Genomic DNA, 26,985 nt, shown 5'->3' with positions numbered 1-26,985 from the left:
ACCGCTATGGGCATCTCCAGGCCAGGACGACAAGCGTAGGCCGGGACCCTGCAGGGCCGGTCACGGGCGGTCTGGTGTATTTATCCCCCCTCATTGAGCGATCAATTACCCCGCCGGTTAGATATGCGCTCCATGGCTCGTGGGAGAAGCATCTTTTTGCGGGTCAAAAAGACACGAGTCTGACGTGAAGGTAGGTATTTCTAACATTTTCCATCTCTCTGTTGCTCCTTCTCTTTCCCCTTCTCTCTCGACATAGTCTCTTTCCTCTCGCTCGCAGCGTCCTAATCCTCGCCTTCGACATCCTTCCACAGCCATCACAATGACTTCAACACAAACAATCGTCAAGCCGACCTTGTCCAACATTGGTGTTTACACCAACCCTGCACATGATCTCTGGGTCGCCGAGGCCGAGCCTTCGCTCGAGCAGGTTCAGAACAAGGAGAAGCTGGCTCCTGGCGAGGTCACAGTTGCAGTCAAGAGCACTGGTATCTGCGGGTAAGTTCAATATTGCCACATGAGACAGACGACGACAGCTAACGACGACAAGGTCGGATGTTCACTTCTGGCACGCCGGCTGCATCGGCCCCATGATTGTTGAAGACGACCACATTCTCGGCCACGAATCGGCAGGCATCGTTGTTGCCGTCCACGACAACGTCAAGTCGCTCAAGGTCGGCGACCGCGTTGCCATCGAGCCCAACATCATCTGCGGCGAGTGCGAGCCTTGCTTGTCTGGTCGCTACAACGGCTGCGACTCTGTCCTCTTCCGCTCCACTCCTCCCGTCCCTGGCCTCCTCCGCCGCTATGTCAACCACCCCGCCATGTGGTGCCACAAGATTGGCGACATGAGCTTCGAGAACGGTTCTCTCCTCGAGCCCCTCAGTGTTGCTCTTGCAGGTGTTCAAAGAGCAGAGGTCAGACTCGGTGACCCCATCCTGGTCTGCGGCGCCGGTCCCATTGGTCTCGTTACTCTCGCTTGCGTCAAGGCCGCCGGCGCCGAGCCCATCATCATCACCGACATCGATGAGGGCCGTCTGAAGTTCGCCAAGGAGTTCTGCCCTTCGGTTCGCACCCACAAGGTCGACTTCAAGCACACTCCTGAAGACTTCGCAAAAGCCATTACCGAGCTCGGTGGTGGTGTCGAGCCCGCCATCGCTCTTGAGTGCACTGGTGTCGAGAGCTCCATCGCAGGTGCCATTCAGACTGTCAAGTTCGGCGGCAAGGTCTTCGTCATCGGTGTCGGCAAGAACGAGATCAAGATTCCCTTCATGCGCCTCAGCACCCGCGAGGTCGATCTCCAGTTCCAATACCGCTACGCCAACACCTGGCCCAGAGCCATCCGTCTGTTGCAAGGAGGTGTCATGAACCTCGAGAGATTGGTCACCCACCGCTTCAAGATTGAGGATGCCCTCGAGGCTTTCAAGACGGCGGCAGACCCCAAGACCGGCGCCATCAAGGTGCAAATCCAGAGTTTCGAGGAGGGCGAGTCGAGGTAGTGGGGTGACAAGAGAACAGTTACACACACAATCATGCATGGCTTGGACGTTTTTCTTTTTCTCTATAAATATAAGATGATAATGAGGATACTTTTTTGATACACTTTCTGACTTCCAATCTTCGATACTCAGTTGATCGACATAGTTTGGACAAGGGCGCGTCGATCTGGTCTGCCTGTGTCCTATTGCTGGTAGTGTCACCCTGTCAGCTCTTTCAGACATTCGAGAACGCACGAAATCTTTGCAAATGTGGTTGAGTGTTGCTGGTGAGAATAACACACCTCCAGATATCGTACGATTCAGTGCAATAGAATGCCAGATAACATCGTCGGCACTTTGTGGCCGAATTTTGGGTGTTACCAGGATTTTGGACTAAGATTCCAGTGTCAGACATCGGTCCTAAAATGGAAGAAGCAGTAAACGTCTTCGCCTCAGCAAACTTCACTTTTGTCCTCTAGTTCTACTTCTCACTACTGTTCTCTATTATTGCTAATTACTACGTATGTTTTTGGTATGTTTCTTCTGCCAAGAAGGATCAAGAGATATGTCAATCGCGAAGCCTTCCGATGCCAACACTGTCGTGCAACGATTGGAGCGTCCCGTTCGCAATGTAACACCGTTACCTATTTCAGAAAGCATTCCATACATCATTGGTACCCTAGCAATAGATTCGTACGTATAGGGTAGTCAGTATTCATCAGTGAAGGGTTTTGTCTCTGCTCAGTAGTTGTTGGTTTGTCTTTTGGTCGTGTTGGGATGTCGACTATCAATTTGCCGATTGGACCTTCTGTAGTTGAATGAGAATTCGATCTGACCATTGTATCAGACAGACAGAAATGATTGACGAGACCGTAGCAGAGTACGTGCAGTCTAGTTCGAACGAGGACGTTTGAGGCATTCGCGCAGAACGAAGAAGGAATCCAGCAAGTCGAGATCGCTATCGCTCTCGGCGCGAATCTGAAACCTCGAACGTGAAGAATAATCCAGTCCAATCATGTCATGTTGGATGTTGAAAGTGAGCATTGAAGGTTGGTGGAGGGTGATAGGGTAATAGATTCCATGTGACCCTGAGCTGATCTCAAGATTGGGCGCTTCGGCAGATGTGACTAGAGGGGAGCTTCGGATAGAACAGCGCCTATGATGACACGGCAGGATCATGTAACAGGAACGTCCGGAAGGAACACTGCTGATAACAACACCTTGATCATGTGGATACATGTGCATAGGAAGTTGGTATGTACCGGAAGCACCACAGGCGTCTGCTGACGCAAGGCTGAAAGCCTCTCCTGACCACACATCATCCTCCCCATCGTCTCCCCCTCAGAAGCCGATCCTTGCTTGCGACAGAAGCGAGAGACGTACATCTCGAACAAAGAAAAAACCAAGAAAGAACACATCAGAAGATGTACGCGAGTAACGCCACAGAAAACATCAAAACCAAGTGTGCGAGAAACGCCGCAAGACAGACAGCATGACACACCATCAAAGGGGACCTCCAGTGTGCCTCGAGTTGTGACACGATCAATCATGTTTACGAGGGTCTTGCGTTCACAGCTTGATTGCATCTACGATGTATAATCGCTTTTGCACTCCAAGCCAACGCTGTAACCGCAATGCAGTGTTGACATGTACCCGGGCAACGACGGTTTCACCACCCCCGAAGCCGTCGTTGCCTGTACATATCGGAATGCTGCCTATCGAGTACGGAATCTTTGCTTGATCGTAATTCTGGTTTCCTACATGAAGTGGTTAGTGAAGTTCCTTGGTTTAGTGATGGGGTATGCATGTATGCATCGCCGCAGGATGAGGCAATGATATCGATGAATTGAACAACATACCAAGTTTCTCCAAAAATTCTCGCTTCTTCATCCGTCGTGTCCTATTCTCACTGTAGTTGTAGACGTAAACAAACTCTCGAGGCTCCGCTTCGGGCGTTCGCATCAGTTCACTTTGGTCGAAGCTGGAACTCTTCTTCACAGGATATAGATCCTTTTCCTGTTTAGGCAATTCGTCTTCTGAGTTGTGTATGTGCTTTGAATCCTGCATTTCTAAGAAACGAATGTTGCAAGATATCCGATGAAGTTAATATGAGATGAAGATGAGCGGTGAAAGGCTGCCATGTCGTTGCCATAATATATATGACAGTCGAGCGGCCCAAACATGCATCCCGCTCCCCCTCTCCATGCCCGATCAGAAAAGCGGCAGCCATAGCAACCCTATTCTATCACAGGCATGGCTGCATCTGACAACATCATGAACGATCTATTTCCGGAGAGGATGTGCTAGGCTGCTAGCCACGCGAGTATCGAAGGAGATCAGTTAGCATATTCTGCAGTCCTGTTGGCGGGGGCTGGAATTGTTGTGTCAGGTATGATGATTCCGCAATCATTTGGACAGATAAACCGGTCGGCTGTCGCCCATATGTGACCTTGGTACTTTCAGGAGTAAGAGTTCCGGAAAGAGACCCGTGACCGGTCTTGTGGCGCTTGCTAACACAGATCAGGAAAAAGGCAGAGGACCTTGAGTCTTGTTGCCGCTCAGCCTTGCCAATGAGCCAGAACCGCCGGGTCTGATGATGAACAGGTCGCTTTGTTGTGTATGCTTCGGCACAGTGCAGATGATGTTCGAGAGGCAACAAATGAAGCATTCCGGGACATTGCCTGACATCGGGCGGACTGGGCGCATCCTAAGTCGTCGAGACGCGCGCATCTACAGTATGCATCTGCGAATCAGGTATGAAGTCAACCAACCACGACCAGACCCGAAACAAGCAATACCACTACTGTAGAGTGTACACTGCATCAACAGCGCGCCGAAGACTTCCGAAGCGATGATGCCAGCACGCGTGGCGATTCAAAGTCGACAACATCACCTTGTGGAGGATCGGATACTCAAAGAATAAGGCTTCGTCGTTCTGACAAGGCTCTGCGCTACTGTCAGTCATACGAGGCCTTGGAACCGTTCATATCACAAGCATGACTTGGGTGCGGCGCTGGGAGAGGTTGGTCAGGCTTGACGACAGCCATCGCAACTATGTGAAACTCGAATCACATATAGCTCTGCCACACAGTAGTGCAACGTTAGTCATGTCACACACAACTACATGTGCGTCGAGCTCAGAGGCTGAGTCGTGCCTTAGCATGAGACAACCAGTCAGGATTGGCAAGTACAAGTGCTTCGTGCTAGGAGCTGAGTAGAGGAGCAGATACGTGCGGAACGAGTATCATGCATGCACTTCGCCATGATGAGCCCTGGAAGGCATCCATCATCATTAGTGGACTGCTGATGCGATATGCCAGGCTCTTCAGGTATACCGGGGTACTTGAAGCAGATGGAACCCAGACATGAATCGAATCTGCTGGACCTGACCGTCCGGTATTAGCGAAGGTGGCCTCCTGAACGCCATTGCAGCAGCTTTGACAAGCAATGTTCCATCATGGACGCATCGAAAAGGCCATAACTCCGAAACATGTCCTCTGCAGGTAAAGTTGTTGCTACACGGTAAGTTTGTTCATTTCCTCATTGCGTGTTAATATAGTATCGAAGAGACCGGTGGTTTGCCCGACGAGGAAAATCTCGAGTTGGATAGGCGTGTGACTGACCGCCGTGCATAATATTGACGCAGCCTCCTGCAGTCGCATTAATATCAGCCAGGACATAACACGCCGACAGCCCCAACGCCTCAGCCTCAGAGTGTTTTCCTGAGGCTGAGGCTTTGATATGGGCCGCAGCAGAGGATACGCCATTGGCACGAAACCGATGACCACCTTGGTTGCCTTGTTCAGACTATGCGTGAACGTCTTGCAAATACGTCGCGCACTCGATCCGCTCTTTTATCATCAGCCTGTCGCTGTCTCACCACGAACATAGCACCTCGAATGACCTCAGCATGAGTCGGCCAAACCACTGTGATTGTCCAGTCTACAAGAAGGAGTCGGTCTTGACATTCGGTAAGAACACGACCGTCTTTCTTACATGGCCTGTGGCTCTTGAGGCTAACAGTAGATTGACAGATGGCGGCGGCATACGAGGTCTCGTATCTCTTCTCATTCTCCAGCAGATTCTAGTTTTCATTCGAGATGAGGAGCACAGATGTGACGAGGACCTGGCTGCGGCAGGTCAGCAAGCACCGCACGCAGACGAGCGGGATAAAAACGACGTGCCGCTTGCTTGTCATTATTTCAGCTTCATGTTTGGCACGAGCACTGGAGGGTATGTGCGGACAAAGACGAAGATATGCGAGAGATAGAAGGCGCTGACGTCACAGGATCATCGCGATTATGCTCGGTCGGCTTCGTATGAGCATAAAAGACTGTATCAGCACTTACTCCAGTTTGGGCGGCGAAGTTTTCGGGAAGAAGCAGCCGTTCTATCTCCTGGGTCAGAACAAGTATGATTGTACGAAACTCGAGCGGATCATCCGAGACGTCGCGAAAAGCAATAGCAGAAACCCTAAGAATGATCCCTTGATGGCGGACACAAGCGTGCTGAACAGATCTCATCAGCCCAGGGAGCAAAGAGTACAGAATCGATGCATACCATGTCGCGTGTATGTCTCTGATATCGAATCGTGCGGACAAGTGCTGATGGACATACAGTGGCGTGTTTGCGGTGCAAAGCGATGCGGATATGAAAGTACACATGTTTCGATCATATTTCAACCGAACGCCTCCAAGTGCTAATGCACTGGACGACCTCACGATCAGCCTGCACCGACAACCACGCGACATTCCCATCTGGAAAATAGCACGTGCTACGTCCGCGGCTCCCAGTTACTTCAAATCAATGAAAGTAGACGGTCTCAGGTTGATGGATGGTGGTTTGTTGGCGAACAACCCGAGCCAACTGGCCAGAAATGAGGTGATTTCTATGCATCGATATCACCCATCCGGAAGCTGCAAACCACCAACTGGAGAAACATCTGGGAACGGCGCGGACGGCATACGCTTCTTGGTCTCTCTCGGCACAGGCAAGCAAGCTAATCAGCATATCACCAGAAATCTTCTGAGCGTTGTCAAATTCGCATTGAAGCAGATGACTAACCCCGAAGTCGTACACAAGAACCTGCAAGATTCCCTTGACCCCAGGATGTATTACCGATTCAACGTCGAAGAGGGCCTCAAGAAGATGAACCTTGATGAATGGATCGTAAAGGGCGAAAATAATGTTACTCTCAGCAAGATGAAAGACGCAGTCAGCGATTATTTCGACGATGGTGTTGTCAGAGATCGTGCGAGAGCTCTTGCTAGAGAGCTTGTCGAGCATCGCCGAGCGAGACGCATCCCTGGTCATGAGTGGTTCCGCAACCTTACAGTATCCTCCGGTCTGCCGCCAAGTCCGATCGATGACAGATACAGGAGCGAAGATAATGGTTTACCCAACGGAATTACGAACGGTATTCCCAGTGGAGATCGAAGAGTTTCGCTGCCTGAGCCACTACACGGAGCCGTGGAATTGCACACACCGGTGCCAGAAAGTCTGACAGGTCGGATGACACCCGAGCTTGCCCCCGGAAGCCCGATACAAAACTCCACACAGAGTCTCCCCACGAGTCCAACAACTAGGCCCTACGACTCAGCCATGCCTTTACAAGGAGAGTGGAGTGGATCAAGCCCACAAGCCTGACAGTATCACACACCGAGCTGAGCGCTTATCTCTCCAATCTTGTGGATCATCTCTTTTCTCTAGTGTAAGGGTTCTCTTTCCCTTTGTTCCTCTTCTTGACTTGCACATATTCAGATTCCAATCTCTGTCCTTGTCCCTGTCATGACCATTCCCTACATACGCCCGCCTTGGTTTTTGTCTTGATTCCCCATACTCAGACCCAAACTGTTGTCCTTGTCCCTGTCATCAACATCTCCTATGCTTCGAGTACAGTCCTTACCTTGCATTTCGGTTGGATACATACTGGTCATTTCTTCCTACATGACTGGAGCTTCATAGCGTGAGCGCTCATTTAGCATAAGTTGATTTTGATCTCTCGCGACTCAGGTATACTTTTCTTCGAATCTGTATGTGCGTAACATCGATGCTTCTCTATATAGACCAGGTACAAATTGTGTGTTGGCATTGCAAGCAAATGAACGAATGCACCTGTTGATCATGATGTGTCTTCTATTTAAAGAACACAGAAGAAAATGAAGAAGTGTAAATTTTATTTTAGAAACCAAGTAAGCAATAGTCTAGCCAACGAAAGAACAATCACTTTTCTCATAATGCGTGCACCGACAATACTTCTCGCACAAGGATGAGCTTGCCCGAGATGCAGCGGGCAAATCTACTGTTTGTCCATGTGTTCCATGCGAATCTCGACAGCGCGTCTATGAGCTTCGAGTTGCTCGACCTTGGCGAGTTGCATGACTGCCTTGCCAACGTTACGCAGACCTTCGGCTGTGAGGTTTGAGCTGGTGATGTGCTTGACGTAGGAGCTGAGGTTGACGCCCGAGTATTGCTTGGCGTAACCGTAGGTAGCTGTGAAGAGAATGTCAGCTTGGTGTACGAAGAAAGTGGGAAGACATGGTATAACTTACGCAGAGAGTGGTTAACGCCAGCAGAGTAGTCACCAACTGACTCAGGTGTCCAGGGGCCGATAAAGACAGAGCCAGCGTTCTCCACAGTCTCGGTGTAGGCCTCGGCATCCTCAACCTGCAGAATCAAGTGCTCAGGAGCGTAGTAGTTGCTCAACTCCATAGCCTCTTCACGGGTCTTGACGACCAGCGTCAGACTGTGAGCGATGGCGCCACGCACGATGTCTACGCGAGGCAGAGCCATGGCCTGGTTGTGAAGCTCATCCTCGACGGCTTGCAGCTCCTTCTCGCTCATGTCAATGGCGATAAGTACAACCTGCGAGTCAACACCGTGCTCAGCCTGTGATAGCAGGTCAGAAGCAACGAAGGCAGGGTTGGAAGTCTTATCAGCAATGACCATGACCTCTGAAGGACCAGCGGGCATGTCAATGCTGACGCCAGCTGATGTGTCGTTGGAGACGATCATCTTGGCAGCAGTGACGAACTGGTTGCCAGGGCCAAGAATCTTGTCGACCTTGGTGACCGACTCGGTACCGTAAGCCATAGCAGCAACAGCCTGAGCACCACCAGCCAGGACGATGCTTTCAGCGCCGACCTTGTGGGCGACGTAGACAATCTCAGGGGTGATGGAGCCGTCAGAGCGAGGAGGAGAAGCAATAACAATCTTCTTGCAGCCTGCGACCTTGGCAGGCACACCGAGCATGAGAGTGGTCGAGGGAAGAACGGCGGTGCCACCGGGGACGTACAAACCGACACGCTCAATAGGACGAACGAAGCGAGAGCAGACAACACCAGGCATGGTCTCGACGCGAAGATCCTCGGTCTCCTGTGCGGCGTGGAACTTGCGAATGTTTTCGTATGAGATATCGATGGCCTCCTTAGTCTCAGGGGCGATCTGCATGAGGTTTTCGGGGAAGGGAGCCTTGAGAACGGTGGTAGTAAGAGAAGTGGCCTTCTCAAACTTGTGGGTGTATTCGAGCAGAGCCTTGTCACCACCCTTGCGGACACCCTCGATGATGGGGTTGACAATGCCCATGATACGGTCAGTCGACTTTTGCGAGGGACGTTGCAAAGCCTGCTGCACGGTATCCTTGGTCTCCTTGGTTGTGTAGTAGCGACGCATGCTGATTCTGCCATCGATGGTACCTGCCGGGTCCTCCTTTGCCTTTGGCACCGAAGCAGCTTCCTGGACCATCTTCTTGTCTCCATTAACCTGCATGCCGACCTTCTCGGCGAATTGGGGCTTGGCATCACCCTTTCTTCTCTTGACCTTCAAGTTCTTAGCATCCAGGTTACGCTCGATGTCCTCAAGAGAAACATCGTTGGCGATGCACTTGGTAAGAGCAAAGTAGATAACGTCGGCAGCCTCAGCAGCGATGTCGTCCTTGTCCGTGGCATCAACCAACTCTTGTGCCTCTTCGAGGATCTTTGCTGACAGCATCTTGGGGTCGTTGAACAAGCGAGCAGTGTATGAGCCTTCAGGGGCTGAACGCTTGCGGCTCGACAGGGTCTTTTCGAGACGCGACAAGCCAGCATAGTCACCGAAACATGTGGGGGTTGCCAGGTGACAGAAGCCTCTGCCCTTCTGGTGGACAATGAAGCGGAGAGCGTCACCGTCACAGTCCTTATCGATGCGGATCAGCTCTTGGATGTCGCCACTGGTGTCGCCCTTGTACCACAGACCACGCTTCCTGCTGTTGAAGACACCACGGCCGGTGCGCAAACTCTCAGAGATGCTCTCGTCGCTGCTGTAGACAAGGCCAAGAGCGACGCCGCGCTCATCGGTGACAAGAGTGGTGTAAAGACCATCGGGTCTATCGGTGGTGGCGTTTGCGAGGAGAAGAGGGGCGGCGGGAATGAGGTTGGGCTGGGCCTTGGAGTCAACGGTCAGGTGGTGGGCGGCAATGACGGGAGTGGCATTGATGTGGGCGATCTGGAGGGCCTTCTCGAGAGTGGGCTGGGCGAGCGAGACGTAGACGGGCGGTCTTTCTGAGCCGTAGGCTTCAAGCAGGCTCTCGACAGCAGTCACGTCGGCGATAGCGGCAAGGTAGATTCCGACCTCATTGCCCTGAAGGACGTCCAATGCCGAGTTGCCAGCACCGGCGAGCGACAAGACGAGGCGCGAGGCATCAACATTCTTGGTCTGGATGTTCTGTAATTGCTCGCTGGAAACAAAGACCTTGACGGCGCCGGCATCGAGCAAGGACAGGATGTCGTCGATGGAATCGAGCTTTGTTACGTCAAAGTATGTGGCGAAGTGGGTGGCGGTCTGCTTGAGGTGGTCGAAGGCGGCATCGATGGTCTGTTGGGTTGCGACAGCGTAGACGGCGCCGACGTGACCAAGGCTGGCGGCGCTAAGTCCTGTAGAGGCATTGAGGCCTTGTGCCAGGTCAATGGCGGGCAAGAATGGTACCGACATGGTGCGGACCACTGTTGTATGAGTATGAGTTGCTATGCAGATGTGTCGGAGCGTTGGCAGGCTAAGGGAGCGTGATTTCTGTAGAAACGGACAAGAAGTTGAAGATGTGTTGGATCTCGGTGCTTCAAGATGACTCGACGGCGGGGCGCGATCTGAGAAAAAGTTGACTATTCGTCATTGGCTGACAATTCAACTCGTCCAAGCGCCGTCTTGATTCTCCCTCGCAATCGACTGACCAAGACCTGCTGTCTGCTTGCCCATGTTTGCCCTCATGATTCATATTACCGCTGCAGAGAGAGCTTGATCCTCTGCCATGCGCCTGCCATCCCAAACGGCATTTCTTTCGTCGCGTCTGCTGTTTGCTTCCATGTGATCATGCTCCGATGTAGGCCGTCCATCCACGTTCCGCATCGGCGTCGGCTTCTGACCCCTGGTCTTGCCGGTTGTCGTGCCATTCCGCTCACAAACAAAGCTCCAACACTTGACCACTATCATGCGCCCCAGTGACCAGGTCATTCACCCATGTAAGTCGCTTATACCAGACGAGCATAGTGCTTCGTTCCTGATCGCCATCATGATCCAAGCCCGTCCATGTACTCAAGTTCCTCTACATATGTCGTGTGCCCTCCCGTTTCCGCCTTGATATCACTCCATTCCAATCTTCTACCTATCAAAAATGGGTGTCACTTTATCTACACACTCCACGCTAGCTCCTCTCTCGCTAGCAAGCACTATCATCGGATTTATTTCCTTCTCTTTCACCATTGCCACACTGCTTCGAGTCTTTTGGGGCAACATTTCAACTGTTCTCAACGCACATGACGAGATACATGACTATCTGAGCAACCTCCGAGTCCAGTTGTATGAAGAACGTCAGTCTTTACGAAACCTACGACGCCACAACAAAGAGTGGGGCAAGCGACGCCGTACCAGAGGCCTGCCTCTTCCTCGGCTCGACGACCTGACCATCAGGTCCATGCAGGATACTCTTCGCCATCTTACACGGAGATTCAGATCCCTCGAACGACCTTTCCTTGATCAAGATTCTGTTCCCGGCCGCCGGAGATACCGTAAAAGCTTCTCGCCAAATCCAAGAGATACATGGGATTCGGAGAAAGGTCTTCGCAGTCAAGAAAAGGAATGGGATAAGGAGCTAGATGACGAGGAAGACCCAAGAACTCAGGGTGATGTTTATTGCAACATCACTCTTGGAAAACGCATCGTTTGGCTTCGTCAAAGGTCGGATGCGCTTGCCATTATTGAGGCTGTTAGTCGTCTGCAGACCAGAAGAACTGCAAGACAGGTCGGTGAGATTGCTGTTGCACTGTATGAATACGGAGACACGATAGAAGATTTGGACGAGAGTATGCAGGAAATCGAGACTCGGTTCAGCAAGATAGTCGGCATACGGAGGGTGACCTGAGGAGCGAGTAACGAATCATGAAAGCAATGACTTTTTCTTGTATATACCCAAGAGCTTATGCTGCAGATACAGAATGTTCAATCACAAGTAAATTGCGAAAGGGATGAGATTCACCTTCTTTCAAGCATCATGTTTGCAATGCAGTTGGTGAAGTGACAGGGTCGCAATCTGAAGACGAATTGACCCGCCAAGCCAAGAACGCGCCTTCCACCAGCGCGGTTGATTGTTATACGCGTCAACTTATCGACAACATTCTTCATTCATCTCACCACTGAATTCAAAGTCCATCATCGACTGAATGCCTCACATACCGCCGACCATTGAGCTTCTCGAGCATGCACAACTCCAATATAGAAGAAAGGATTATGTCAAAGCTATAGACCTCCTCGATCTGGCCATCAAGCATGAACCGTCGCCATCGGTCAAATTGCTCGATACACGCGCAGCAGTCAATGAGAAACTCGGCGACTACAAGCTCGCCCTCAAGGATGCTCGGTCCTGTATTCGTATCTTCGAGAAGGATCCTACTGGCTATCTGAGAGCAGGAAAAGTGCTTCAAATCATGCAAAAGACTGACGTTTCCCTGAGCATCTACAAACATGGAATTAGCAAAAAGGTCAAGAATGTCGAGCTGCTCCAAAAAATGCATGACAAGCTCCTCTTGTCGCTTGCCCCCGACAAAGCTGCAGATCCATTCGCTCAACTGCCCATCGAAATTGTCGAGATGATTCTGTCCTACCTCAACTTTCGACAAATTGCATACTGCACTCGCGTATCAAAGCAGTGGAATGTCTTCATCAACAGTTTGCCAGGACTTTGGATGCATTTGGACTTTTCGGAAGCCAAGAAGCCCGTCAGATCTGCTTTCCTGAGTCACTGCATCAACACTTCCAAGCGCAAAGTTATCTCTGCCACTTTGAAACATGTCAAAGACATGGGGAAATTCATCAAAGCGCTAGCCCGAAGCTGTCCGGAATTCGACTCTCTCCGTCTCGTCGATGGCGGATTGCACGGCGACAGTCTTGTACACAATCTCAAGTCGGCTACCAAACTCAGAAAGCTTACGCTTGGTACCTCCGCTAGTATCTCATCTATGACCCTTCCCAGTCTGCTTCTGGGTTGTGAGAATCTAGAAGAGTTCGAATGTCGAGCCATCATACCTGGTAGCCTGAATCTGCACTGGAAAGGCGAGTTCCCCAAGCTCCATCGTTTGAAGTTGATCAGAAACTTCCAGTCGCCCAATCGCTCAATGCATATTCTCCGAATCGCCACGCTCCTGGCGCTGACTCCAAATCTGGAATCTCTCTCACTCAATGACTGGGCTGCGCCTTATGACATCCTATCACTCAAGGAATCAGCCAAGCAGCTAGTCGAGTTGGACATGACGTCCGGGGTCTCTTCCGGTCCGGTGCCTTTCCCATTTCGCGATCTCCCACCGACTCTTCGCGTACTGCGTCTAGATCTCGACAGATCGCTCAGTAGTGTTGTGTTACTGAGCCCTAAAGACTTCTTCCTGCCCAACCTGGAGGAACTTGTCTGTTGTGGTGCAGACATGGCCAGTCTTTTTCTGTCAGACCCTGAACTCATCTCAAAGTACCCAGACCCTGCAGACAACAGATTTCTCAAGCATTCCAACCTCTCCAGACTACATACGCTACACGTGCAATGCACAGGTGCAGCACAGTCTGTTACCTCGCTTCTGGCCCTTCCTCGTCTGGAACGTCTTCGCAGTTTACGACTAACACACAACTCCGACGTCGGCGATGATGTGGCGAAGCACATCGCCACAAACATGAAGAACTTGCAAGACATAGATCTCTCCTCAACCATGATCACAGGTGCAGGTGTGCGTGTACTAGTGGATGGTCTCAAGCCATCTTTAAGGACACTCAAGTTTGTAAACGTTTGGCATTGCAGTCCAGACGCACCGGAGTGGGCGAGAGAGCAGGGTATACGGGTTCAGTACTCGCAAAATGCCGACACCAAACCTAAAGGACGCAAAATCCGCTTCGAATGAGATAGAATATGATGGACGCGACGACATCACGACTGGTATGTAAATTATGAACGAGTATGATGATCAATGAGAACTTTTTAATTCCTGTGAAGTCGCAGTGTCCTTGAAGTTCAACTGCGCGGAGTCACGCCGCTTTACTTTACGATTGTAGCATTCAATACTAGCAATGCTCAAATTGGGTGGAGAGCTTGCCCTCTGGTGATCGACAAACAGCACTTGCGAGTCGCTTACAGTAATCTGTCCTAAGGTTCTCGTTGTTCTCGAAACATCGAGGTACATAACTTCGACCGCGACCCTGGCTCGACTCCTGAGTCCTGAGCCATACCTCCAACTCTCTCGATTCCACCAATCTATCTCATGAGACTAGTTTTCGACAGTGGTTCTGATACAAGATTCTACTATGAGAGTAGGTAAGCAGCTATCCAGCCAAGTAGTTTGGTAGGTGAATGTCGTTTCCGACATAAAGACCTCAAACTCACGCATCAAATTTTCGACACCGTGGCGATGACTCTTGCTCGTCCCCAGACACTGTAAGCATATATAAGCGCCAGCTCTGTGTTTTCGATCGCTTCCATCTGGTAAACTACACTTATCAAGTACTTTCCATCGCCCACACACATCGCGTTCATCACCAACGAAACACAACACAAACCTCATAACACATAACAAAAAGGTGATCGAGCTCTTCAGACACCAATTACGACAACCACACAAAACTGTCTTCAAGTATCACCAGAACCACCAGCATCAGCGATTTCAGAAACACGATGGACGCCAACACTCAAACCATCGAAAAGACACTGGTCTCCATCAGCTACAAGCCCAGTCAGGCCTGTGGCGATGAAAACGAGGCACAAACTCTTGTCACGATGCCATGTAACCACTACTGGTGCCACGAGTGCCTCTCTCGTGTCTGCTCGTCCGTACGAAACGGAATCGACTTGCCGATCAAGTGCGGCGAGAATTATTTCGGCGAGAACTGTTGCATCCCAGCAGATCTCGCACTGGAAGCTTTACCACAAGAAGAAGCCCGGAGTTTCAAACAGAAACTGGAAGAATTATACACGCCTACTAAGCAGCGTATCTACTGTGGCAACAGAGACTGTGGGGAGTTTATACCGCCTCTCATGCACGAATCGGATGTTCTCGCTGTCTGTCAAAAGTGCAAACGGTCGACGTGCAAGTCATGTCGTGCTCTTAAACACGACGGGGATTGCGCAGGTCCCTCGAAAGAAGACGAGCAAGCATTCGCTCTCATAAAAAAAGAAGGCTACCAAACATGCTCTGAATGCGACAGAGTGGTCGAGAGAACGGAGGGTTGCTCGCATATGACCTGCGCTTGCGGACACGAATTCTGCTACCACTGCGGCGGCCCGATCAAGACTTGCAACGGATGCGGACACCTAGAACCAGATTCGGAGCCCTTTGAACTCGCTCAACTCGCTCGAATTTGGGGAGCAGCCGAGACCGCAACCCTTGAGCTTGAAGCCGTTCGATTCATCAGAAGCGAAATCGTTCAATTGAGACCGCTTCCACGACCGGTTTCTGCTGATGGCCTCACTGGCTGGTTCATGCATCAAATGCTTACGACTGAATACGCCTATTATACGTTCTTCTTGCGCGCCACTGGGGATGTACAATTTGTCAGGAGCGCTGGAGAGATGCCTAGTCCGGAAGAGCTGAATGTTTCTGATGCAGTGATATTCTCGCTCTTTGGAACGGCTTCTGTGGTGTTTCATGATGATGGAACTTCATCGATAGTGTTGCACGAGACGGAGGAGGAAGATCAGGATGAAGGAGATGAAGGGGAGGGTGACTGGATGATGTAGAGAGGGTGGATACAGGAACAGAAGAACTACTCAAGTCTCACACACGCGGTAACTGCACATCAAGCAGCTATCATGATTACACACAAATGTTTAGGACAAAAGGTGGGGCTTGTCCATATATAGAAAGCTCTGGAGATTCGCAATGCTGGTAACCGCTATTTAGTAGGCTCAAATCTGGTCCCTTTTGAGAGCAAGCATATCGATAAGTTTGGAGAGCATCTTTGGTTTCATGACTAAGATGACTACGACTTTGTCCCGTGCTAGTATCCTGAAGTCTTGATGACGCGATTATGGTGTGATGCAGAGAGGAGAGTGGACTTGCTGCTTGGCGCGTGAGAAGAAAGGTAACAGCTCTTTCGTTCAAATTCAAAAGTTCAATGCTGCGAGTACTTGAGTCAGGAAATTGGAAACAGAAAGCACGAGCTAGTACACATCATCAGGGTTTGTGAAGTTTGGTCAAAAGTAATCCTTTCTTCTATTCGTTTTGCTTTTGTGTATACGAAAATCTAACTCCAGAGTTATAACAAAAAACATTTCATCTATGCAAAACAGGTCGGAAAAGAGTCATGGGAGGGAGTTGTAGAGAGACTGACACTGCTCGAAGCAGCGGACGAGGGGTGGAGAGCATCTGTGGGAGTGGCAGAACGGCTCTACTCGAGGCGTGAGAGGAGGCGGAATCGTAAGGGTATAATCTAAACTCTTCATGCGCTGGCCTCGATGGTACCGCGGACACCGGTCTTGGAACCGACTTCACGGGCAATGACCTGGACGGAAAGGTCGGCGTTGACGTTGATCTGGACCTCGACCTTGCTGCCCTTCTTGACATCCTTGACGGCAGCCTCGGCAATAACATCACCGGCCTTCCAGACCTTCTCGCGGGTCTCCTCGGGCTCGTCATCGCTGTCGTCGTCGGAGTCGTCGTCACCGTTGGCCTCCTTGGGAGCGGCCTCCTCCTTGGTGACCTTGATCTCGCTGACACCCTCGCAGAGCTTGACGAGAACGTCGCCCTCGGCAGCGTTGAACTGGGCAGTGCGGCGGACGGGGACGGCGGTGTTGGCATCAACCAGAGTGACAAACTCGTCGCCGACGAGAACACCAATGGCCTTGGCAAGGTGAGGAGCGACGGTCAGGGCGGGGTGGGTGTTTTGCTCAACGTCCTCTCTGTCGAATTCGCTGATAAGGCTGGCCTGGATGGCGGCACCACGGACGGTAAGCTCGCTGGGGTTGACGGCGTTGGGGTTGGTCGAGGGAGCGACGATGGTGGACTCGGCGAAGATGGACTGGAGGTTGCTGGCAATCTTGGGAGTGTGCGAAGTACCACCGGAAAGGAGGATCTCGTTGATGTCGAGGTTGTCGAGGCCAGCCTTTTGCACGGCAGACTCGATCAGGCGGTTGAAAGAGCCAAGGACCTTGGCGGCGAGAAGCTCGTATCTGGTGCGGTTGACGGTCAAGCTGAAGTCGATGCCGTCGGAGAGGGACTCGATGCTGAAGGCAGCAGAGGCACCGAGAGACAAACTCTTCTTGACGGCCTCAGCCTCGAGCTTCAGCTTGGCGAGCGAACGGTCGTTGGTACGGGGGTCGGTCTTGTTCTTCTTCATGAACTCCTTTGCGGCGTAGTCGATCAGGGCCTGGTCGAGCTGAGCACCGCCGAGCTCGTAGTCGTGGGCAGTGGCCAGGACGGTGTACATGCCACCGCGCGAGGCAATGACGGCAATGTCGGTGCGAGTACCACCAATGTCGGCGACAACGACGTTCTTGTCTTCGGTCGAGTTCTCGTTGAGCTTGGCGTCGTTGGCGAGGAGAGCAGCGACGGGCTCGGTGATGAACTGGAGGACCTCGAGGCCGGCGTCGGTGGCAGCCTTGTTCAGGGCATCCTTCTGGGCATCGGCAAAGTCTGAGGGGATGGTGATGATGGCAGCGTTGACCTTCTTACCGAGGAAGTCGGTAGCGGAGGAAGCGAGACGGCGGAGGTGACGGGTGGTGATGTCGTGGATTGTGCGGGTGTTTTGCTGGTCGGCCTCGGTGTCCTTGATCTGGAAAGAGATGGTGTTCTCGGCATCGACGGGGTGGGCAGAGGCGTGGCAGTTGGTGGGGTCTATCGACTTGAAGTCCTTTCCGAGGAAGTCTCTGAAGTATGCGACGGTGTTCTTTGAGTTGCGGACAAGTTGCGACTTGGCCTCGGTACCCTGGAACTCCTCGCCGTCGACGTATGAGAGGACGGTGGGGATCTGACGGTCACCGAGCTCGTTGGCAATGACCTCGACCTTGGCCTCGCCCGAGGTGTAGGCGATGGAACTGTACGAGTTACCAAAGGAGATACCAATGGCAACCTTGGGGGCAGTCTCGCCTTCGGAGCTCATGTTGTGTGATGTGATGGGGAAGCGGCTGAAGAGACTGGTATCGGGAGTGTCGCAAAGAAGAACAGCAGGGCGACAGGGATAGAAGTGGATTGACTGCTTGTCGAGATGCGACTTTGCGCTCCAGACTTTCTTGACCTCTCGAACAAATTTCCAGCCGACGTTGAGCCGTCACTGCAGTGATCCAACTCAAACCTTCGTCATCGCCGCAGCCGTAAGAATTTCATAGCAACAATAATGTCGTCGTCGTCGGTTCTTGTACTGCCTGGCCAGGAACTGAGGCCTGAACAGCTGCCCTCTCAAAACACTACCCGCACATTGACTCTTGGTCCGGGTCTGCGACACATTCCGCCAGTGACGATTGTCGCAACCCAGGCCGGAGAACTATGCACCGACTCCAAGAAGAATGCCATCTGGATTGAGAACCTCGGCGGCCGCTACCTACCTCACACCGGCGATCTCGTCGTCGCCACTGTTCAGCGATCCTCTACCGACACATACCATTGCACCCTGACGCCCCACACAAATTCTGTCCTGCTCGGCCAACTAGCCTTCGAGGGCGCTACCAAAAAGACCAGACCTCAACTCAACCCCGGAGCTCTCGTCTACGCCCGCGTCTCAAAAGCCGACAAGTGGAGCGACGTCGAGATTGAATGTGTGAACCCTGCCACCGGCAAATCCGACGGTCTGGGTCCGCTCAAGGCCGGCATGCTGTTTGACGTTTCTCCCGCTTTCGCTCGTCGTTTGATGATGGGTGCTGGAAAGGGCGGTGTCGTCTTGCTGGAAGAGATTGGCGAAAAGGTCAGATTCGAGGTGGCTGTTGGAAGAAACGGAAAGGTCTGGGTCGACAGCTCGACCATTGCAGAGACTGTCGCTATTGGAAGATGTTTGACCGAGACGGACGAGAAGGGTCTGGACCTCCAGGCACAGAAGAAGCTTGTGAACAAGATGGTCAAGACTGTTTGAGCCTCGATATCACATTGAGGACAAGATACAACAAAACTGCCTGATGCTTTGCCAGCACTCGCTTCGCATGCAGCTTTCTAGCCCTGCCAGGAACCGAGTCCTCCAGCAAGCATGCTAGAAGCATCCAAAGCAGCACAGGAGAAAGAGCCAAGTTCTCCAATCGAGAGGACTTGGGCTTCAGATGACATCAAGCTGAGTCAGACTCGTATCGCATGCGTCTGGATAAGTACCAGAACTTTTTCGGCACCCGAGCTTGACATGCTTGGGATATGTTCAGACTCGTCGGGCCAACGATGGAGGACAAGAGACCAAAGCTGCGCGAGACATGCAACCAGTAGTCACCCAATAGACAAATAATTCATATTCCTATATCACCCTTTTGCAATGTCCAACTTCATTATGAGTATTCTGCCAAGAATCACAAGCCAAACTTGAAGCTTGCCTCAGGCACCACTCAGAAAAAAAGTCCCGAGCAACAACGTCACCAGCTTGCACCCCGCCATCTTGCAAAAAGTTCAACTCAACTCCACCTTCGTGTCTTACCAATTCGTCCAATAACATATCGCTCGAGCAATCATAGTCACAGTCTCAGTCGACATGAGCACCCGTAATCGCACCCCGCCGCTCCTAGAACCCTACCTCCACCTTCCCCCCGCGGGCTCTCAACTTCTCCTCACCGGCGTCCTCGACTCGACTCCAAACTGGCTAGTCACCCGCCTCCTCCGCAGCGCACTTACCTCCAACTCTGAATCAGAGTCACCAGAAGAGAAGGATGTTACAGTAGTACTGGTATCATGGTTACGCGACTACGATTTTTGGAAGAACGAGGTCAGACGGGGTGCTGGTGTCGATCTTGCGCGTCTGGCTCAACAGGATAAATTTGTCTTTGTGGATGGCTTGACGCACTTGTTTCCTGTCAATGCGACGTCGAGCGCAATCACTGCTGCACCACTGGCACAGCAGTCTATACAGCCTGTACAAAGAAGCCTGCCTGCGAGGAACACTCCAGCTTCGCCGTTACCGAGTCGAGGTGGCCCGCTGCCATCTCGAGGCCCCATACCCTCGCGCGGTCCTCCAGTGCACACACCCGCTCCCTCGCAATCGCAACCACAAGTATCAGGGCAACAGACACAACCACAAATCCAGCAACAACAACAACCTTCGAAAACGACCCACCTCAAAGACGCTTCAACATCCTCAACCCACAGCGCCCTCACAACCCTCCTCTCAGCCCTGCAATCCTCCCACCCCAACCGCAAAATCCACTTGATTCTGGACTCACCAACCCTCCTCCTCTCTACCACTGCTACCCCCTCCGCCTCTGCCTTGTCCTCTCTCCTCCTATCTTTACGCTCGCTCGTCACGACAAGCACCTTGATCACTCAAGCCGATTCGCCCTTCCTCTCTGCCGCGCTGCCAGATACATCTCATCAGTCAACGCCGCTGGAGGCAGCTCATGCGGCTTTTGTGGTGCAGCAGGCCCATGTGAGTAAATGGGTGTTGAGTTTGAGGCCACTGGATACAGGAAAAGCTAGAGATGTCAGTGGTGTGATTAGGGTGAGTCGGGGTGGTGCTTGGGATGATGACGATGAAGAGAAAGAAAAAGAGCAACAGAAAGAGTTGGAAGCCTTGTATTTTGTGCAAAGCGATGGTGGAGTCAGGGTGTTTGAGAGGGGTGAGGCTAGCGTTGGTTGAAAGAACGAAAAGAAAGCGGAAGTGATATAGAGAAAGAAGACAAGTGATTCTGGTTTCTACGGATCTACAAGGACATCATGGCCATCAGACGATCGTATGCACTCTCGCCCTCCTCTGCTCCTTCTTCCTCTCCTCCTTGCTGGTCAAGATCCTCCACTTCGCCTTCATCTCTAGGCTCAGCCTCTCCAGCTCCTGCTTGTTGTGATTCCTCCTTCGATACTCCAGTCTCTTCTTGGTCTTCCTCTTCAGCCTCTTCATCTTCCGAAGTCTGCTCTGCTGAACTCTGCTCCTCTGAGCTCTGCTCTTCTAACACTTCGTCCTCCGTTTCTTCTTCGGTGCCTGCTCCTCTCATTCTGTCGGCACCATCCACTGCGTCTCCATCCGCGGACTTCTTGGGTGTCACGGCCATCTCGTCCATTGCCTTGTCATCTCCTCCAGTAATCTCCAACTTCTCCTCCAGCCTCTGGACCGCTGCGACATCAAAAGCCGTCTTTTCCACGTGGTCAACCACAGCATGCTCCGGCTTCCATTCGGGAAGAGGCTCGAGCTTGATGCTGTGCAGCTCTGCCTTGTAGTTGGACTTGACGACCGGCGCTCTGCGCTTGACATCGCCGTTGGCGGCGAATGCTGTGCGCAGTGCCGAAGGTCCGGACTTCCTGGTAGCGATCTTTCCTAGCTCTCTGCCAAAGAGCCAGGGGTACGTGATCAATGGCGCATTCATGTCGTCTTCGTCAAAGGACACCTGTCTGTTTCCCTTCCACTGTGTCACTTCCTGTTCGGTGATGGTGTACATAGCAGCCACAAAAGGCCCAAGGATGTCGAAGGTCTTCTCAGAGATCATGTAGCCAGAGTCGACGAGCCCGAGATACTCTTTAACCTGAGCCTGGAAGTCTGTCTTGATGCTGCTCATCAGGTTTCCAAGATCCTCTGCCAACGAGTACCAGTGTTGCTCTCTGTTGTGCTCCATGACGAAGGCTGTCCAGACCTCGAACTCGGTCTTGATGCTGTGCTGGACCATGACACGACGAATCTGTTGGTCGTATCCGATCTTGAGCTCTCTAGCCTTCTCCAAATGTGAATCAGTCAAGACGTACGCGTCAAGGATACGTCTGTCGAACGGTTTCTCGAGGCGAGGCGCAAATGGCTCAGGCTGTACCATGTCGTAGAGAACTCCAATCACTTCTCGAGAAATATACTGCTTGGACTTGGGCTTCCCTGGCATCCAATGAGGCCATCTTCTGGGCCAGAGATCATTGTCCACTTTGGCTGGGACACCGGTCTTGTTGAAATCGACAGCTTGCGAGTGCAGTTGAGCTAGCTTCTCGCATTTCCAGTATGCCACTCCTTGGTTTGAGCCCTCATGGTCGGCTATAGCACGGTGACTTGTGGCGATTGCACCAAGTTTGTCGTTCTTGATGTAGTCGACGAAGAACTTGACAAAATGCTCATCCTGAACGGGTCCGACACACATAACAGGGGTAGGTGCATCATAGTTCATGGGTTCCCAATTCCACTTCGCCACCGGTGGTAGCAAGTCATCATCCCACATGATCAGATAATCGTCACCATCCAGGTCTCCACCGGAACACATGTTTGCAAGCGGTCTCTGTCCCCGCTGAGGCAGAACGACAACGTTCTTGAGATGCTTCAAAGCTTCACAGGGCACAGCTCTGACAACGCGGATGTCGCCAGCATGCAAGGATGGGTTGCGTGCCAGAAGACAAACTCCCTCAGCAGTCTTCCACTCGCCTTCCTTCTCTCCAGGTACTTGTATGAATATCTCAGGGAGCTCGCCTGGATCCATCCTGAGCGTGTCTGTTTCGTCGACGCAGCCAAGGACGAACGCACCCTTTTCGATGAAGAGCTTGGCCTTGTATTTGAGATGTTTCAGGTTCCAGGCACGCCAGAGCTGCAGGAGAATCTCGCACATGGGATCCTCAGAGTGCATGAAACCATCCAGTATCATTCCTGACATGGTCAATGTGATTTGATTGAAGTCAACGTTCTTCTGCAGCATATTCAGGGCCATACTCTCGTCCTTCATCGCGAGGTCGATATTCTGCAGTTCTTTGGTCATCTTGTCGACAAAGACCTGCTTTGGTACACCTCGTGTGGTGAGAACCAGGATAAGCTGCTGATTGAGAGTCGAAGAAGAGAACTTCGAAGGCTTGATGATCTCAAGTGTGTGTCCCTTATTCGTATCGAATTTGCGCTGACTTGGTCTGACGTGAATCTTCTTGCTGCCCTTCAATGTCGGGTCGACCACAAGTATACCCTTGTAACCGCCCATTCGGAACTGAAAAGCAGATGGGTAGTCATTGGGAGCAGAGTTGCCATACAATTCGTTGGTAACCATCTTAGCAATGAAAGGGGAGACTTTGCCGACACCGTCTGTGAAGCAGTATCCATTTCGCTCGATATCCTTGATCAGCACATCGGGAATTCCGCCAATACTGTTGGAAGCTCTAGTGGTTGAGAAACACTGACCAATGCGAGCCATGCACTTGGCAACGACGTTGATACTGGAAAAGTCACCGAGCGTCTCGCGGATGCTGCGAGCCGTTATGTTCTCGCTCCAAGGCGTAAAGAAGTATGCGCCTCTCTCACGGAATTGGGAGTTACCACAAGCAAGCCAATCGTAGTGGCGGCCGGCGATATCGATCCCGTGACGAAGACAGCGCTCTATACGAGCCCATACCTCGTGCTGGTTTTCGTAATGTGGCATAGGCATGAGGCGACCGAATGAGTCTTCATCTTCGAACCTGACGCGTAGAAAGTTCTCTACAGCATATAGACGATCCCTGACCACGCGATTCGACACCTCCACAGATGATGTCTTGACGTAGAAGGTGGTGGGAGTGATGATGGCTGTTCTCATCAAGACACAGCCTTTGGGAACGCGGCGCTTTCGTGGATGGCGAAGCTGGTATTCTTGGAAGATGTGCATAGGATTGAAGAACGTCTGCTTAGAGTCTGCGACATTCTCGAGGAGGACAAGGGCTGGTGACATACTCGAGGGGTTGTTGGGGTCGCGTATGAAGTCTTTGTCCAAGGCACTCAGCTCGAAGAGGAACTCCCTGGTCAAGGTGTGTTCGATGAATTTGTTATTCGAGATACAGACCTCCAGTTGATAGCGAATATCTTGCCCAAGATGCATCATCTCGTCTTGCATCTGGTGAAGATCTGACTCGTACGAGGCTTGATGTGGGTCGAGTAAGTCCCAAACGACTGGATCTTCTCGCGGGACGGTCTCGAATTCAGCAGAACCATGTGTCTGAACAGTCACATTGTGATTCTCCAAGACATCAACGATTGTTTGGTAAGTAGTATCATCGACTCCAACAGGGAAACTCAACTTCCATGTCAGCCAGCGACCTGTGTCGACGACTGGGCTGGGTGGTAGAAAAGCCACTGGACTCAGATGGCGCTCTTCTGGATTGAGATCGATGTCGGTGACACGGCGCCAACCTCTCGGCCAGTCTTGGAAGTTGAGAGGTTCGCGATTGTCACTATGAATATCTTGCAGAAGGCTCTCATCTACACTCTGCCACCACCTTGGGGGGAACTGAGAAGTGATGACCAGCTCTTTGTGGCCGTCTTCATGTTGGATTTTCTTGACTTCAAAAGATATGCTGAGGCGAAGTTCAGCGCGGTACCAGGGTGCACCTTGCTCAGCCGTGAGAAAGAAGCGGAACTCCAGGGAGTGTCTTGCGTCAGAAGCCAGATCGAGCATCACTGTGATCGGATGATCGGTAGTGCTAGAGACGGTATGCATAACCATCATATGACGCTCGTTGATCATCACACCAAACTCGATCTGGTTGACAGGAAGGGTAACCTTCTGAGCAATGGTCTTTGCAGTGTTTGTCGAAGACTGGATAAGTCTGGGCTTGAACACACGTCTTCTGATACTGAGCTTTTGTCCTCCGAGACTCAGAGACCTGCTGAAGAGTGATGTGCGGGCGAATGACATGAGAGCCGAAGCTCTCTTGGTTCCACCATAGCAGTTGATAGAGGAAACGTGACCGTACTTGTAGAGAAGTCGATGCACTCCAAGGGCGTTGTGATGAGCATACGGAATGTTATCGATATCGATCCAGACCGGTTCCCAAGATTCTGGTGTGCGGACATTATCATCGCGGGTATCGTTAGACATGACTGTCTGTGGTGGCTGGCGTTGGCGGTTGTAGTTGGGCACAACCCTTTGTGGTGAAGTACGTTGATGATTGTTTATATGACAGAGGGAACTTTGACATGCAGGTGGTGCAAGTGGAGCAGATGCTAGAGGAGGAGGAAGAGGAGATGGAGGAGTAGAAGAAGAAGGAGGAGGAGGAGGAGGACCAGATTGATATCTGCGGTGAGGACCTTGTCTTCGCAGGCGCTCCATGTTTGTTTCAGTGGCCTCCATGGTTGTGAAGCCAGTCGAGAGATGCAATGCTCTCAAACGATCTGTAGTCGTGGAGGTAAAGAGCTTCAGCTGAGAATGAGCCGCGAGGAATGTTGCAAACCCTCCAAGTCTGACGCGTCTGTACTTGTGAACTTCGACAAAGTGCAATGTGAAGCCCGGTGTATCCGTACAAGAAAGGAAGGCGGCAGCGAAGTGCAAACAGAGCAGGAGCTGGAAGCAAAGACTCCTGGAGTATGTCTGTCCGCACGGTCGTCACAACAACATTATCCAACACTTCACTAATGCACAATCAACGCGTTGTAGAAGGTGAATGTTCGTAATAGCCAGGTCATATCTCGACTTCCAGATGTCTGTTTGCGCTTGCCGCCAGCGGCTATTGAACTGCATGATGCTTGCTCAGGTGAAATTATCATTCTTGTTATCACAACTTTTTTCCATCACTGTACCGATCGTGCGATGGGTTTATTCAAGACTTGGGGTGTATAACGCCTGTCTAGCCATGTTTGCTGCTGCTAATCTGTGTTTTGTTAGGAGGAGTGAGGAGGTAAACAAAGACTTGCCAGCTGAACCATGCTGCCGATCTCCACGCTGCATGCGGGACCATGCATCGTGTCATGCATGCATCCTCACTTCACATCGATAGAGCACATGTCACTTTTGGAGAACTTGTTGTATAAGAACGAAGAAGTAAACTCCTGTAGGGTATCCATGGAAAACAACAACTATTACACCGAAACTAGACATCAGTGGTACTCGCATCCAGAGCATCCTCCCCCTTGTCGTTCAAGCCAACACCAGGCGTGCCGGTCATTACGTGGTCTGCAGAAAACGACCAATCTTCAAGTTCCCGCCTCTCGGCAGTATTGATACCGAATCCATGGTTCTGGAGATCGTGAAACGCAACTTTGCTCGGTGATCTAGCCCGTACGGGTGACCGATTGGTCGGCATGTCTTGCAGAGGCTGTCTCTTAATAGCACTCTTTGTTCGCATCATAGCTCTCGCAGACCTCGGTGCCATGCTCATTCTTTTCTCCTGTGTACTTGCTGGCTTCAACGAAGGTCGAGGTCTTGCACGTTTTGGTGTAGGTCCGTTATCTGCAGAGACGTCAGACATGAACGTACTGTTCGGCTCTTCGTCTTCATGCTCTTCATCGGAGTGTTGTGCGTAAGGTGCAGGTGTGAAGGGGACCTGTGATGGCAATGCAGTTCGTGGTGTGGACGAGTTGGTTGAGGCGGACCGCACAGGCAGTACTGACAACTTTACCGTAGGCTCGGGCGGCGGAGCCATCACGCCAGTAAGTCCCATAGCGTTCATCAGTCTGTTTCTCATCTCCTGTGCTTCCAGAACCTGGGCATCTTTCCTTGTGCAGTCCTTCGTCAAACGCTCGATCCGCTTACGGAGTTCGGCAGTCTTTTGCTTGTTTGCATCATGCTGTTGCTGGAAGCCGTCTTCTGCCTCTGCAAGATCCTGTCGTGCTTCTTCCAGTTGCTGCTCGAGATGGTTCTTGATGCTCATCCACTCTTGCTCTGCCTTTGACATGGCATCTTCGAAAGCCGTGGTGGCCTTTTTGGCTTCGTCCTCTGAGTTCTGCTTGATGGCCCGAATCTCAGTGAGAAGGCTTTCATGCTGCATCTGGCGTTCCTTGATATCTTGTTGGAGCTTGATGATATCTTGCTCGAGCAAACTGTGGCCTTCGAGCAGCGTGGCTCGTTCCTCCTCAATCTGTGAGATTCGAGCTTGGCTTTCCAGAAGCTGCTGCTCGAGATGTTTCTTTTCTGATTGTAACTTCTCGTATTCGGTGTTGTCATGTTTCCTCGACTCCATCGTGTTCCCAAGTTCGGAGCGCA

The 26,985-nt window shown here is 51.7% G+C and overlaps 11 protein-coding genes across 11 annotated transcripts; 7 read left to right on the top strand and 4 right to left on the bottom strand.

Annotated features, from left to right (window-relative positions):
- Positions 1-319: 319 nt before the first annotated feature.
- M436DRAFT_80942 (sorbitol dehydrogenase-like protein) lies at positions 320-1,496 on the top strand (the record flags this gene model as incomplete). The annotated part of the gene is made up of 2 exons (XM_013573358.1): positions 320-495; positions 548-1,496. The coding sequence occupies 2 exons, from the start codon at positions 320-322 to the stop codon at positions 1,494-1,496; spliced, it is 1,125 nt and encodes a 374-aa protein (XP_013428812.1).
- Positions 1,497-3,044: 1,548 nt separating this feature from the next.
- M436DRAFT_62900 (uncharacterized protein) lies at positions 3,045-3,542 on the bottom strand (the record flags this gene model as incomplete). The annotated part of the gene is made up of 2 exons (XM_013573210.1): positions 3,045-3,232; positions 3,335-3,542. 2 exons carry the CDS (start codon positions 3,540-3,542, stop codon positions 3,045-3,047), a joined length of 396 nt encoding a protein of 131 aa, XP_013428664.1.
- A 2,143-nt stretch (positions 3,543-5,685) lies between these two features.
- Positions 5,686-7,121, top strand: M436DRAFT_44451 (FabD/lysophospholipase-like protein; the record flags this gene model as incomplete). The annotated part of the gene is made up of 3 exons (XM_013573143.1): positions 5,686-5,708; positions 5,764-6,045; positions 6,095-7,121. 3 exons carry the CDS (start codon positions 5,686-5,688, stop codon positions 7,119-7,121), a joined length of 1,332 nt encoding a protein of 443 aa, XP_013428597.1.
- Positions 7,122-7,773: 652 nt separating this feature from the next.
- Positions 7,774-10,442, bottom strand: M436DRAFT_43722 (histidine biosynthesis trifunctional protein; the record flags this gene model as incomplete). The annotated part of the gene is made up of 2 exons (XM_013572994.1): positions 7,774-7,967; positions 8,027-10,442. 2 exons carry the CDS (start codon positions 10,440-10,442, stop codon positions 7,774-7,776), a joined length of 2,610 nt encoding a protein of 869 aa, XP_013428448.1.
- Positions 10,443-11,118: 676 nt separating this feature from the next.
- M436DRAFT_43469 (uncharacterized protein) lies at positions 11,119-11,865 on the top strand (the record flags this gene model as incomplete). The annotated part of the gene is made up of 1 exon (XM_013572944.1): positions 11,119-11,865. One exon carries the CDS (start codon positions 11,119-11,121, stop codon positions 11,863-11,865), a length of 747 nt encoding a protein of 248 aa, XP_013428398.1.
- Positions 11,866-12,163: 298 nt separating this feature from the next.
- Positions 12,164-13,882, top strand: M436DRAFT_43560 (uncharacterized protein; the record flags this gene model as incomplete). The annotated part of the gene is made up of 1 exon (XM_013572967.1): positions 12,164-13,882. The coding sequence occupies one exon, from the start codon at positions 12,164-12,166 to the stop codon at positions 13,880-13,882; it is 1,719 nt and encodes a 572-aa protein (XP_013428421.1).
- A 1,013-nt stretch (positions 13,883-14,895) lies between these two features.
- M436DRAFT_22771 (uncharacterized protein) lies at positions 14,896-15,276 on the top strand (the record flags this gene model as incomplete). The annotated part of the gene is made up of 1 exon (XM_013572908.1): positions 14,896-15,276. A coding segment is annotated over one exon (381 nt), but the record flags the coding sequence as incomplete, so codon positions are not given.
- Positions 15,277-16,412: 1,136 nt separating this feature from the next.
- On the bottom strand, positions 16,413-18,071 carry M436DRAFT_62895 (putative ribosome-associated complex subunit SSZ1; the record flags this gene model as incomplete). Its single annotated transcript, XM_013573209.1, has 1 exon — positions 16,413-18,071. One exon carries the CDS (start codon positions 18,069-18,071, stop codon positions 16,413-16,415), a length of 1,659 nt encoding a protein of 552 aa, XP_013428663.1.
- A 234-nt stretch (positions 18,072-18,305) lies between these two features.
- M436DRAFT_44268 (uncharacterized protein) lies at positions 18,306-19,034 on the top strand (the record flags this gene model as incomplete). The annotated part of the gene is made up of 1 exon (XM_013573105.1): positions 18,306-19,034. One exon carries the CDS (start codon positions 18,306-18,308, stop codon positions 19,032-19,034), a length of 729 nt encoding a protein of 242 aa, XP_013428559.1.
- A 597-nt stretch (positions 19,035-19,631) lies between these two features.
- Positions 19,632-20,729, top strand: M436DRAFT_71928 (uncharacterized protein; the record flags this gene model as incomplete). The annotated part of the gene is made up of 1 exon (XM_013573278.1): positions 19,632-20,729. The coding sequence occupies one exon, from the start codon at positions 19,632-19,634 to the stop codon at positions 20,727-20,729; it is 1,098 nt and encodes a 365-aa protein (XP_013428732.1).
- Positions 20,730-20,793: 64 nt separating this feature from the next.
- On the bottom strand, positions 20,794-24,885 carry M436DRAFT_62893 (RdRP-domain-containing protein; the record flags this gene model as incomplete). The annotated part of the gene is made up of 1 exon (XM_013573208.1): positions 20,794-24,885. One exon carries the CDS (start codon positions 24,883-24,885, stop codon positions 20,794-20,796), a length of 4,092 nt encoding a protein of 1,363 aa, XP_013428662.1.
- Between the last annotated feature and the right edge of the window lie 2,100 nt (positions 24,886-26,985).

This window comes from Aureobasidium namibiae (assembly GCF_000721765.1).
Source record: "Aureobasidium namibiae CBS 147.97 unplaced genomic scaffold scaffold_6, whole genome shotgun sequence".
Lineage (NCBI taxonomy): Eukaryota > Fungi > Ascomycota > Dothideomycetes > Dothideales > Saccotheciaceae > Aureobasidium > Aureobasidium namibiae.
Note: the sequence above shows the minus strand (reverse complement) of the source record. Positions and strands in the feature narration are given on the sequence as shown.